Source organism: Siphateles boraxobius, unplaced genomic scaffold (assembly GCF_051911475.1).
Source record: "Siphateles boraxobius isolate OS27281-9 unplaced genomic scaffold, OSU_SipBor_1 85, whole genome shotgun sequence".
Classification (NCBI taxonomy): domain Eukaryota; kingdom Metazoa; phylum Chordata; class Actinopteri; order Cypriniformes; family Leuciscidae; genus Siphateles; species Siphateles boraxobius.
Window position 1 is genome coordinate 1,195,001 of NW_027509214.1, and position 12,500 is coordinate 1,207,500.

A 12,500-nucleotide genomic window follows, 5' to 3' on the forward strand; every position below is an offset into this window, starting at 1 on the left:
CTCTGCTTGATGGTTTTGCAGGCGTAATGTTTTCCGTCCTTCATGTTCTTCACCTTCATCACCTCAGAGAAAGTTCCCGCGCCGATCTTCTCGATCACTCTGTAATCTACAGCACACACGGGGTCAAACACAGCAAACACGAGCAACGGCGACAAACACACATAAATGTGTCTTACTGTTCATTCCTCAGATGGTGACGTCGCATGTCAGCAACACCGACACACTTATATCACGTTTTAACAAAAAATTCACGCGTTTATTACACAGATATTAATGACATTACAGCGCGAGTCGCCCAGCCACCACCGGTCTCCATGGCAACGGCGTGCACGTGAACTCTGACCTGCAGAGGTCACGCGCTCTTCGCTGATCACAACCAACCGTCATTAGTGGATATTAATCAAAGATTCTCACCTTTGTGTTTCAATAATCGAGTCTTGCTCTGCGACCGTGTGCTTTCTTGCTCGAGACTCATTTCAGCACAATGAACGCGTTTAGTGTCGAATGAACGCTAAATAAACAGCAGGATTATTCTAAATGCATTGCTGAATAAACTGGAGATCTTTCTCGTTTCATCTTGTAAATTATTATTATTATTATCACTGGTTTAAAATATCTTTCTTAAATGTATTCTTTAATTTCTGTATCTGTTTGTTCCATTCAAAACGCAAACAGGCTTCCGTAGAAGGACAGATGCGCACGCGCACAAGCTGCGCGGAACCCGTCGCATGTCAGATGTGTGATCTCAAGAGTTTGTTGCCCTAATTAAAAATAATAATAATTAATCATGAAGAGCAGGTTTAATACCGTGGATATTAGGGCAGTGATCGCAGAAATCAATGCAAAGTAAGAACTATAATCTTGAATGCGTCAGTAACGTGATCATGTTTATCTGCTGTACGTCACTCATCTGTTATTAATGATGTGTTTATTTGTGCAGATGTGTCGGGATGAGAGTCAACAACATCTATGACATCGACACTAAAACATACCTGATCAGACTGCAGAAGTGAGTGACAGACACACACACACACACACACACACACACACACACACACACACACACACACACACACACACGTACCCTCTCTTAAACTCACACACACACTCACACTCTCATGCAAAAGATATAGAAAAAAGTACAGTATAATAATTCAAATGTCTTATATTAAATATAATTAAAAGTAAATGTGTGATGATATTCATAATATGATACACATGTGTGATCCTGAGATATTATATTAACGTTTAATCATATAAAAATTTAGCAGACGCTTTTAACCTAAGACTTACAAATGAGGATAACAATAGCAGTTCAACCTACAATAGAGCAGCAGCAGTGTGTGTGTGTGTGTGTGTGTGTGTGTGTGTGTATGCGCGCGCGCTGTGAGTCTCAGCCAGTCTCACAGGACAGAGAGCAAGGTTTATTTTTATTTTTTATAGATATATAGAATATAAAGTGTTAGTATTGGGTGAAGTGGATGATAAAGATGCGTCTCCAGCCGTTTCCCTGAAAGGGTCATGTTGAGTTCGGCAGATTCAGTCCAGGTGAAGCACAGGTGATGCTCAGGTGAAGCACAGGTGATGCTCAGGTGAAGCACAGGTGAAGCACAGGTGATGCTCAGGTGAAGCACAGGTGATGCTCAGGTGAAGCACAGGTGAAGCTCAGGTGATGCTCAGGTGAAGCTCAGGTGAAGCTCAGGTGATGCACAGGTGATGCTCAGGTGAAGCACAGGTGATGCTCAGGTGAAGCACAGGTGAAGCACAGGTGATGCTCAGGTGAAGCACAGGTGATGCTCAGGTGAAGCACAGGTGAAGCACAGGTGAAGCACAGGTGAAGCACAGGTGATGCTCAGGTGAAGCACAGGTGAAGCACAGGTGATGCTCAGGTGAAGCACAGGTGAAGCTCAGGTGAAGCTCAGGTGAAGCACAGGTGATGCTCAGTCTATACTGCAGTGTGTACAGTTGTCTATCAGCTGTCCTGAAGTCTATACTGCAGTTATTTAGATCTAGAGTATGATTACGACAATGAGTAGGTCCTGACACTTGTTGTCTAACTCCAATAGAGTTAAGAATGTCTTTAAATGCCAATCCCAATGCATCTTTTCCATTATCTACATGTATATTAAAATCACCAACAATTAGTTCTTTATCTGCAGTCAGTACTAATTCTGATAGAAAGTCAGCAAATTCTTTGATAAAGTCTGTATGGTGCCCTGGTGGCCTGTATACAGTAGCCAGCACAAATCTTTCATTTACATATCATTTACACTAGATAGTGTTACATTAAGCACCAACACTTCAACAGAATTATATTTGAAACTAGACTTATTAATAATTCTGAAGATATTACTATAAATTACAGCAACACCTCCCCCTTTGCCTTTCAGGCGAGGATCATGTTTATAACAGTAATCTTGGGGGGTGCACTCATTAAAGTAATGTAATTGTTTGGTTTTAGCCAGGTTTCTGTCATACACAGCACATCTAGGTTCATTAACAATAAGTGCTTTTGAAGTAAGAGATTCAGCTACCTGAGCTTTATCATTTGTATTATTTCTATTTTTTATTTGTTGAACATCAATTAAAATTTTACCCTTAGATGGGTTTGGAAGTTTTTTGTATTTCCTAATTCGGGGAACAGACACAGTCTCTATATGATGATATCTAGGTGAAAGAGTCTCTATGTGATGATATCTAGGTGAAAGAGTCTCTATATGATGATATCTAGGTGAAAGAGTCTCTATATGATGATATCTAGGTGAAAGAGTCTCTATATGATGATATCTAGGTCTAAGAGTCTCTATATGATGATATCTAAGTGAAAGAGTCTCTATATGATGATATCTAGGTCAAAGAGTCTCTATATGATGATATCTAAGTGAAAGAGTCTCTATATGATGATATCTAGGTGAAAGAGTCTCTATATGATGATATCTAAGTGAAAGAGTCTCTATATGATGATATCTAAGTGAAAGAGTCTCTATATGATGATATCTAGGTGAAAGAGTCTCTATATGATGATATCTAAGTGAAAGAGTCTCTATATGATGATATCTAAGTGAAAGAGTCTCTATATGATGATATCTAGGTGAAAGAGTCTCTATATGATGATATCTAAGTGAAAGAGTCTCTATATGATGATATCTAAGTGAAAGAGTCTCTATATGATGATATCTAGGTGAAAGAGTCTCTATGTGATGATATCTAGGTGAAAGAGTCTCTATATGATGATATCTAAGTGAAAGAGTCTCTATATGATGATATCTAAGTGAAAGAGTCTCTATATGATGATATCTAAGTGAAAGAGTCTCTATATGATGATATCTAAGTGAAAGAGTCTCTATATGATGATATCTAAGTGAAAGAGTCTCTATATGATGATATCTAGGTGAAAGAGTCTCTATATGATGATATCTAAGTGAAAGAGTCTCTATATGATGATATCTAGGTGAAAGAGTCTCTATGTGATGATATCTAGGTGAAAGAGTCTCTATATGATGATATCTAGGTGAAAGAGTCTCTATATGATGATATCTAGGTGAAAGAGTCTCTATGTGATGATATCTAGGTGAAAGAGTCTCTATGTGATGATATCTAGGTGAAAGAGTCTCTATATGATGATATCTAGGTGAAAGAGTCTCTATATGATGATATCTAGGTGAAAGAGTCTCTATGTGACGATATCTAGGTGAAAGAGTCTCTATATGATGATATCTAAGTGAAAGAGTCTCTATATGATGATATCTAAGTGAAAGAGTCTCTATATGATGATATCTAGGTGAAAGAGTCTCTATATGATGATATCTAGGTGAAAGAGTCTCTATATGATGATATCTAAGTGAAAGAGTCTCTATATGATGATATCTAGGTGAAAGAGTCTCTATATGATGATATCTAGGTGAAAGAGTCTCTATATGATGATATCTAGGTGAAAGAGTCTCTATGTGATGATATCTAGGTGAAAGAGTCTCTATATGATGATATCTAGGTGAAAGAGTCTCTATGTGATGATATCTAGGTGAAAGAGTCTCTATATGATGATATCTAGGTGAAAGAGTCTCTATATGATGATATCTAGGTGAAAGAGTCTCTATATGATGATATCTAGGTCTAAGAGTCTCTATATGATGATATCTAAGTGAAAGAGTCTCTATATGATGATATCTAAGTGAAAGAGTCTCTATATGATGATATCTAGGTGAAAGAGTCTCTATATGATGATATCTAAGTGAAAGAGTCTCTATATGATGATATCTAAGTGAAAGAGTCTCTATATGATGATATCTAGGTGAAAGAGTCTCTATATGATGATATCTAAGTGAAAGAGTCTCTATATGATGATATCTAAGTGAAAGAGTCTCTATATGATGATATCTAGGTGAAAGAGTCTCTATGTGATGATATCTAGGTGAAAGAGTCTCTATATGATGATATCTAGGTGAAAGAGTCTCTATGTGATGATATCTAGGTGAAAGAGTCTCTATATGATGATATCTAAGTGAAAGAGTCTCTATATGATGATATCTAAGTGAAAGAGTCTCTATATGATGATATCTAGGTGAAAGAGTCTCTATATGATGATATCTAGGTGAAAGAGTCTCTATATGATGATATCTAGGTGAAAGAGTCTCTATATGATGATATCTAGGTGAAAGAGTCTCTATATGATGATATCTAGGTGAAAGAGTCTCTATATGATGATATCTAGGTCAAAGAGTCTCTATATGATGATATCTAGGTGAAAGAGTCTCTATATGATGATATCTAGGTGAAAGAGTCTCTATATGATGATATCTAGGTGAAAGAGTCTCTATATGATGATATCTAGGTGAAAGAGTCTCTATATGATGATATCTAGGTGAAAGAGTCTCTATATGATGATATCTAGGTGAAAGAGTCTCTATATGATGATATCTAGGTGAAAGAGTCTCTATATGATGATATCTAGGTGAAAGAGTCTCTATATGATGATATCTAGGTGAAAGAGTCTCTATATGATGATATCTAGGTGAAAGAGTCTCTATATGATGATATCTAGGTGAAAGAGTCTCTATATGATGATATCTAAGTGAAAGAGTCTCTATATGATGGGATTTATCTGACCTTGGTGACGCGAGGCCGCTAGCAGATGGTCCGTTTAGCCAGTTTGTCTGCTTCCTGACCTGAGCCCCAGATTGTCATGTTTGAGCTCTGAGACTATGCGCCATATTACTAAATGTACAAGAGTAGTTATGGAAACCCCAACCCCCCTCCCTGCTCTGTACGCAAACTGGAGAGGATCTAAATAGTCTTCTGCATGCTTCAATATCTCCTCTCTCGCGATTTTCTCAAAAGTTTTCATCACCAGAGCTGAGGGCTACTAGCCTAAAATAATTTAAAACATTCGGACTGCATTTCGCCACAGGAACAGTTGTGAAATGTCGATTTGCATTTTAAGAGACATGGTCAAAATGACAATATGCCACTTAACTGTAAACTACACACTCTCAACACCGTACCGCTAATATTATCTGGTCCAGGGCTTTTTTTTAACTTTTATCCTTTTAAAAAACCTAGCCACCGTGGGAGCATCAATATTAAAATCCATAGTACTTTGCCAAGAGTCATACTTCACCATATCATCATCCACATTAAATCTTAAATAAAAGTTCAGATGATGTAATGTGTGTGTGTGTGTGTGTGTTCAGGCCAGACTGTAAATCGGTGCTGCTGGTCGAGTCTGGCATCAGGATACACTGCACTGAGTTCGACTGGCCGAAGAACATCATGCCGTCAGGATTCGCCATGAAAGTACAGATGCAGACTTATTATTATTGGTGAAGTCCATCACTGAGTGTGTGTGTGTGTGTGTGAATGATGATGTCACTCAGTGTGTGTGTGTGTGTGTGTGTGTGTGGATGATGTCACTGAGAGTGTGTGTATGAGTTTGTGTGTGAATGATGATGTCACTGAGTGTGTGTGTGTGTGTGGATGATGTCACTGAGTGTGTGTGTATGATGATGTCACTGTGTGTGTGGACGATGATGTCACTGAGTGTGTGTATGATGATGTCACTGAGAGTGTGTATATGAGTGTGTGTGTGTGTGTATGATGATGTCACTGAGAGTGTGTGTGTTTGTGTGTGTGTTTGTGTGTGTGTGTGTGATGATGTCACTGAGTGTGTGTGTGTGTGTGTGTATGATGATGTCACAGTGTGTGGACGATGATGTCACTGAGTGTGTGTATGATGATGTCACTGAGAGTGCGTGTCTGAGTGTGTGTGTGTATGATGATGTCACTGAGAGTGTGTGTGTGTGTTTGTGTCGATGATGATGTCACTGAGTGTGTGTATGATGATGTCACTGAGAGTGTGTGTGTTTGTTTGTGTGTGTGTGTGTCGATGATGATGTCACTGAGTGTGTGTATGATGATGTCACTGAGAGTGCGTGTCTGAGTGTGTGTGTGTATGATGATGTCACTGAGTGTGTGTATGATGATGTCACTGAGAGTGTGTGTGTGTGTGTGTGTGTGTGTGTGTTTGTGTGTGTGTGTGTCGATGATGTCACTGAGTGTGTGTATGATGATGTCACTGAGAGTGTGTGTGTTTGTGTGTGTGTGTGCGTGTGTGCGTCGATGATGATGTCACTGAGTGTGTGTATGATGATGTCACTGAGAGTGTGTGTGGGTGTGTGCGTGTGTGTCGATGATGATGTCACTGAGTGTGTGTATGATGATGTCACTGAGAGTGTGTGTGTGTGTGTGTGTCGATGATGATGTCAATGAGTGTGTGTATGATGATGTCACTGAGAGTGTGTGTGTATGAGGATGTCACTGAGAATGTGTGTGTGTGTGTGTGTGTGTGTGTGTGTGTGTGTGTGTCGATGATGATGTCACTGATTCCCCTTTTCCACCAAAGCATTTTGAGAGCCGGTTCGGAGCTGGTGTCTACTCGCGAACCAGTTCTTTGTGTTTCGACAAGCAAAGAACCGGTTCTCGGCCAGGAAAACTGGTTCCAAAGCGGCACCAACTCTTTGCTGGACTAGAACCGTTCTTTTACCACGTCATGCTTACGTCGGGGTTTGAACACATGTGTTCTAAACGTCTTCTTCTGACCCCAATATAGGGTTGCAAAGCCAGGAGAAACATTTGCAGAAAGACGATGTAGTCCGCCATTGTAATTGTTATGCTTGAAGTTGGCGCAAGCGTTTCTAGCTAAGATGGCGACGTACACAGTGACGTAACGACGTCGTTCGCTGGGCTCTCTAGTCAGTGGAAAAACAAACCAGTTCTGAGAAGGGTCGCAAGTTGAACCAACTTTGAACCAGCACTAGTTCCGAACCAGTTCTTTTTTGGTGAAAAAGGGGTAAGTGTGTGTGTGTCGGTCGATGATGTCACTGAGTGTGTGTGTGGATCCCTCAGTGCCGGAAGCATCTGAAGTCCCGGCGGCTGGTTCATGTTAATCAGCTCGGAGTCGACAGGATCGTGGATCTGCAGTTCGGCTCTGATGAGGCGGCGTATCACCTGATCCTCGAGCTCTACGACCGCGTGAGAACCGCACTAACACTAACACACACTCATAACCTCCGCAGGAATCAGGGTCTAAGTGAAGTTCAGGGTAAATATTTCCCCCTCCGAAAGTCCCTGCTTTTGCAAAGTTCAGGAACTTTCATGCTGCATTTTGATTGGCTGACTCAACCACCATTTTTTAAAACCTGTTGCGGTTCGTGCTGTAACAGTTGATTGCTATTCGAATCAACAATGGAGTTAAAAAAAATACGACCGATAGTTCAGGCTTTATTAAGCTTAAAGGTCCCCTGACATGAAATTTTCACTTTCTGAGTTTTTTTAACATTAATATTAGTTCCCCTAGCCTGTATTTGGTCGCCTCGTGTCTAGAAATTTCAGTCGGTGTAAACTGAGTTTTGGCTATCTTTCTCTGCCTGTGAGAAAATGAGATCTCAGACGGGCTGATCTTGAATCTCCCCTATATGACGTCATATAGGGGAAAGGTTACCCCCCCCTCTCTGCTTTGCCCGCCCAGAGAATTTGACCCGCCCATGAGAAAACGAGCTAGGAAGTACGAACGCGCACGCGATCTTAGTTTATCCTCGAGAGATCATGGCGTGTGACCGATCGGAGCACACAAGTTGAATAGAGAGATATAATGGCTTGCAAAACGAGCGAAGCATGGCAGTTGATCAGTGTTCGGATGTACAAATGAACACAAAAGTATTTTTTAGTTCCTTCATCCGAGCCTCTGAAGAAACAATGGGTTCATTTTATTTTCTCTGGAAATGCGCCGATACAACTTCCCAAAGTTTTGGATGGTCCAAACATTTCACCGACGACTGTTTCCTCAACTTGGGCCAATACAGGGCTGGCCTCGCTGAACGTCTGAAAATAAATCGATCGAGCTACCAAGCAACAATTCAAGTTCAAGTTCAGAAAGGTAATCTTTCTCTCAAAATCGTTCAATACTGTTAATGCATCAGTAAGTCAAGCCAGTGACTAAAATATCACCTTCACATCGTTTCTTTTAGTAGGATAAAAATAATCTTATTTAAATTGTGAACAAATTATTTACAGAAATCGATCAAAGAACAATTTTTCACACAGCGCGAGTTTATCTGGACAACTCGTTATGAAATCAATGATGAACGTGACTGCACAACGAAGCTCTTACTGTACATCATCGTGTTTGCATTGGTGAAAGCATTAGAGAGAGTGCAGAAACTGCGTTGCAATGATAAGATCTTCAGTCTCGCGATCTACAGACTGTCATCTGCTTGCTCAATGCTCATCACAGCAACATTTTATGTGATGGGAATAGATCTAAATACTTTAAAAACTTCTCACGATTCGTTAATCTCGATAGCTGTATTAGTAAAAACGTATAATAGCAGTAGTAAAGGTATTCGAGAGAATTTCACATGTAGCTATTTCATATGCACGCATGTCAGCCAATCACAGCAGTGGGCGCGTTTACACTGAATCCCACAGCAGACATGCCCCTTCAAACAGTGTTCAAATCAGAGGCTAAAATCAGGCTAGGAAAAATGCCTTTTATTTCTAAATTTTGACTATTTTTGATCTAAAAAACATACTAACATTGTAAGGGCAACCCAGGAAACATTATAAAATAATAAAATAACCCCATGTCAGGGGACCTTTAAATCCAGAGGAACTGTAAAGTCGCAGTGCTGCGTCACCGGACTAATAGCCTAACCTTCCCGGTACTTACTCCCGGTAACACAGACAGCAACAGGTCTGGGGGAGAAAAAGTTCCTGGGACAAACAGTTCCGGTTTATTTAGTTGGAAACGCGGTTATTGAGATGTTCTGAGTCTGGTCATGTGTGTATAATTGTGTGTGTGTGTGCTTTCAGGGGAACATCATCCTGACGGATCATCAGTTCACGATCCTGAATCTGCTGCGCTTCCGTACGGCTGAGGCCGAGGACGTGGACGTGAAGATCGCAGTGAGGGAACGATACCCTGTGGAGAACGCCAGACCCGTGGAGCCGCTCATCAGCCTGGCCCGGTACACGTCTCACACACACACACACACACACACACACAAACACACTGACAGAAACGTGTGTGTGCTGTATGAACCTCTGACGGCTCGTGTCGTTGCTCTCCTCAGACTCACAGAGATCCTGTCTGAAGCTCAGAGTGGAGAACAAGTCAAACGGATTCTGAATCCTCATCTGCGTATGTCACACGCCTAATGCATCATTATAAACAGCTCTTACACACACACACACACACACACACTTAGTCACTCACTCTCACACGCACACTCACACTCACTCACTCACTCACTCACAGACTGCTGCTGCTAATGATGTTGTGTGTGTGTGTGTGTGCAGCGTACGGCGGGCCGCTCATTGAACACTGCCTGATGGCCGTCGGGCTGACGGGTCTCTGTAAAGTCGACGGCCAGTTCGATGTCTCTCAGGGTAAAGATGATTTATGCAAACCAATAAACCCGTTACTGGTCTGTGAAGGACCCGTGTGTTGTTATGGTCCGATGGAAACTTTGCATTGTGTCGTTTGCAGGAAGTGCTAAAGTCCTGGAGGCGCTGCAGATGGCAGAGGATTATATGGAGAAAACAGCCGACTTCAGTGGAAGGGTGAGTGTCTGCTGACCGAGAGAGATCACATGATCAGGTTCTGACCAAGAGAGATCACATGATCGGGTTCTGACCGAGAGAGATCACATGATCGGGTTCTGACCGAGAGAGATCACATGATCGGGTTCTGACCGAGAGAGATCACATGATCGGGTTCTGAGAGATCACATGATCGGGTTCTGACCGAGAGAGATCACATGATCGGGTTCTGACCGAGAGAGATCACATGATCGGGTTCTGACCGAGAGAGATCACATGATCGGGTTCTGACCGAGAGAGATCACATGATCAGGTTCTGACCGAGAGAGATCACATGATCGGTCACATGATCGCGTTCTGACTGAGAGAGGTCACATGATCGCAATAATTGGTATTTATAAAAAGCAAACTTGACGGGAAAATGTGCAGTCCTTCACGCAAACTCAGGCGTACGAACAAAAATGGGTCAAATGAGAAATGGCGACCCCGTCGGCAGATGTAAGAAACACGTGAAACTGTAGACCGTTGTGTAAAAGAAATGGCAATACTGGCTCTCATAAATAACATGAAGACTTCACAAAGCAAGTCTTACGATTAACAGCCTACACAAACACCCGTTTGATCGATCTGCAGTGTAAAACAAACAAGATCAACAGAAATGCAAATTAACACATATGTGCAAAAATAAAAGTGAAATACGTTCTGCAATAATATTGGCATGTTATACAATTCATCCTCATAACATCTGTAGCTTGTCAGATGCAATCAAATGGATGGTAATAAAATGCCATGATGCATCACAATGCGTATTGACGTAATGCCCACACTGTGCCCTCCAAACAACATTTTACTCCTCTTTTCCACCTCGCCAACGATCATTTCTTCTTCACATTGAGTGAAGTTACGTTTCTTGGTTTTCCTCTCTGTGTTTGCCATGACTTCGCAATCGATGAATATTCACTTCTGGGCGTTTCACAGACTATTTATGGGCAACTATGTGCGTCACGTGAAGCCGCAAAAGCTGCGCTACATTTAGGATTGATTGTGATTTATTAAGGGAAAACTGCGTGGGATGTGCGTGCGCACGGTTTTATAAATCCGAATATTTCTGTGCGTACGCACGTCCTATGTTTCATCCGTACGCCACTTCTGACGCAAAACCTACGCAAAGTTTTATAAATGAGGCCCCTCACATGATCGGGTTCTGACCATAGACTGTAAAAACATATGGACGTAGTGTCCATGACGTCACCCGTAGGTTTCTGAAGAGCGTTTTTGAAGCCTAAAGTGGGCGGAGTCGGCCGTCGCCATCTTGGCAGCGCGTCACAGTGCGTCACTCCCGGATAAACGAAAATGGGCAAAATGGCGGGACGTGTCTGGAGTTGAGGAGCCCGGATGCTGAAACTACGCCCGCCTAGCTCAACAAGTTCGACCCGGTTCGACAAGGCTCGGGGGAAGGAGAGGAGGCAGCTAGTTCAAAGTGAGGTGAGGGCAGCGGTGGAGGAGGAGAGGTCCAGCAAAGCAGTGGGAATGGCACGCCAGGGTGCCTGGATTAGATGGGAACAAGCTGTGGAGAGGAAGATCACGTGGACTGACCTTTGGCGGGCAGAGCCACACCGCATCAAGTTCCTGGTCCAAGCAGTCTATGACGTCCTCCCCAGCCCGTCCAACCTGCACACCTGGGGGCTGGTCGATACACCAGGATGCGCCCTGTGCCAGAGAAAGGGAACCCTTGAGCACATCATGAGCTGCTGCCCAAGAGCTCTGGGGGAAGGACGATATCGCTGGCGGCATGACCAGGTGCTCAAAACAATTGCAGAGAGCATCCAGGTTACTATCAGCAGCTGCCGGAGGTCAAAGCCCTGCAAACAAACCATCAGCTTCGTGAGGGCCGGAGAGAAGCCAGGAAAATCTCTCAGGACAACAGCAGTGCTTCTGAGCACGGCACAGGATTGGCAACTGAAAGTGGACTTGGGCAAACAACTTAAGTTCCCCCAGCATGTCGTCGAGACCACCCTGAGACCTGACATTGTCGTGATATCAGAGGCAACAAAGAACCTGGTCATGTTGGAGCTCACTGTGCCATGGGAAGACCGAATGGAGGAAGCCTTTGAGAGGAAGAAGGAGAAATATGATGGCCTCGTCAGCGACTGCCACAACCAAGGCTGGAAGGCAAGGTGCTTACCTGTGGAGGTGGGGTGCAGAGGCTTTGCAGCGAAGTCCCTCTACGGCCTACACTGCACTCGGCATCACAGGTGAGAGAAGGAGAAGGGCTATCAGAAATACCACAGAGGCTGCAGAGAAGGCGTCGAGGTGGCTCTGGATCAAAAGAGCGGAACCGTGATTAAATGCTGCTAGGGCACAAGCTGAGGCCTGATCCACCTCAGCTGGGTCGCCTGAAGGAG

General features: G+C 42.7%; 2 protein-coding genes across 11 annotated transcripts in view; one reads left to right on the top strand and one right to left on the bottom strand.

The window, feature by feature from the left end:
• Positions 1-684, bottom strand: part of mok (MOK protein kinase) — a 23,083-nt gene extending 22,399 nt beyond the window's left edge. For 2 of the 4 annotated variants that reach the window (XM_077221720.1, XM_077221719.1), the window contains exons 1-2: positions 177-312; positions 1-106 (exon numbers count right to left, since the gene is read on the bottom strand). The exon at positions 1-106 is cut by the window's left edge and continues 9 nt beyond it. In XM_077221720.1, the coding sequence (XP_077077835.1) occupies positions 1-106; positions 177-183 (113 nt within the window). In that variant the 5' untranslated portion in view covers positions 184-312. Of the gene's footprint in view, positions 107-176; positions 313-414 lie in introns of those variants that run through there. The other 2 variants (XM_077221717.1, XM_077221718.1) reach the window with 2 other exon arrangements.
• The window catches only part of nemf (nuclear export mediator factor), a 52,115-nt gene that overhangs the window by 22,068 nt on the left and 17,547 nt on the right, over positions 1-12,500 (top strand). For 2 of the 7 annotated variants that reach the window (XM_077221695.1, XM_077221697.1), the window contains exons 1-9: positions 1-101; positions 676-846; positions 941-1,009; positions 5,691-5,793; positions 7,402-7,527; positions 9,367-9,521; positions 9,627-9,694; positions 9,853-9,942; positions 10,043-10,116. The exon at positions 1-101 is cut by the window's left edge. In XM_077221695.1, coding sequence (XP_077077810.1) covers positions 788-846; positions 941-1,009; positions 5,691-5,793; positions 7,402-7,527; positions 9,367-9,521; positions 9,627-9,694; positions 9,853-9,942; positions 10,043-10,116 — 744 coding nt within the window. In that variant the 5' untranslated portion in view covers positions 1-101; positions 676-787. Of the gene's footprint in view, positions 102-181; positions 580-674; positions 847-940; positions 1,010-5,690; positions 5,794-7,401; positions 7,528-9,366; positions 9,522-9,626; positions 9,695-9,852; positions 9,943-10,042; positions 10,117-12,500 lie in introns of those variants that run through there. The other 5 variants (XM_077221692.1, XM_077221691.1, XM_077221693.1 and 2 more) reach the window with 4 other exon arrangements.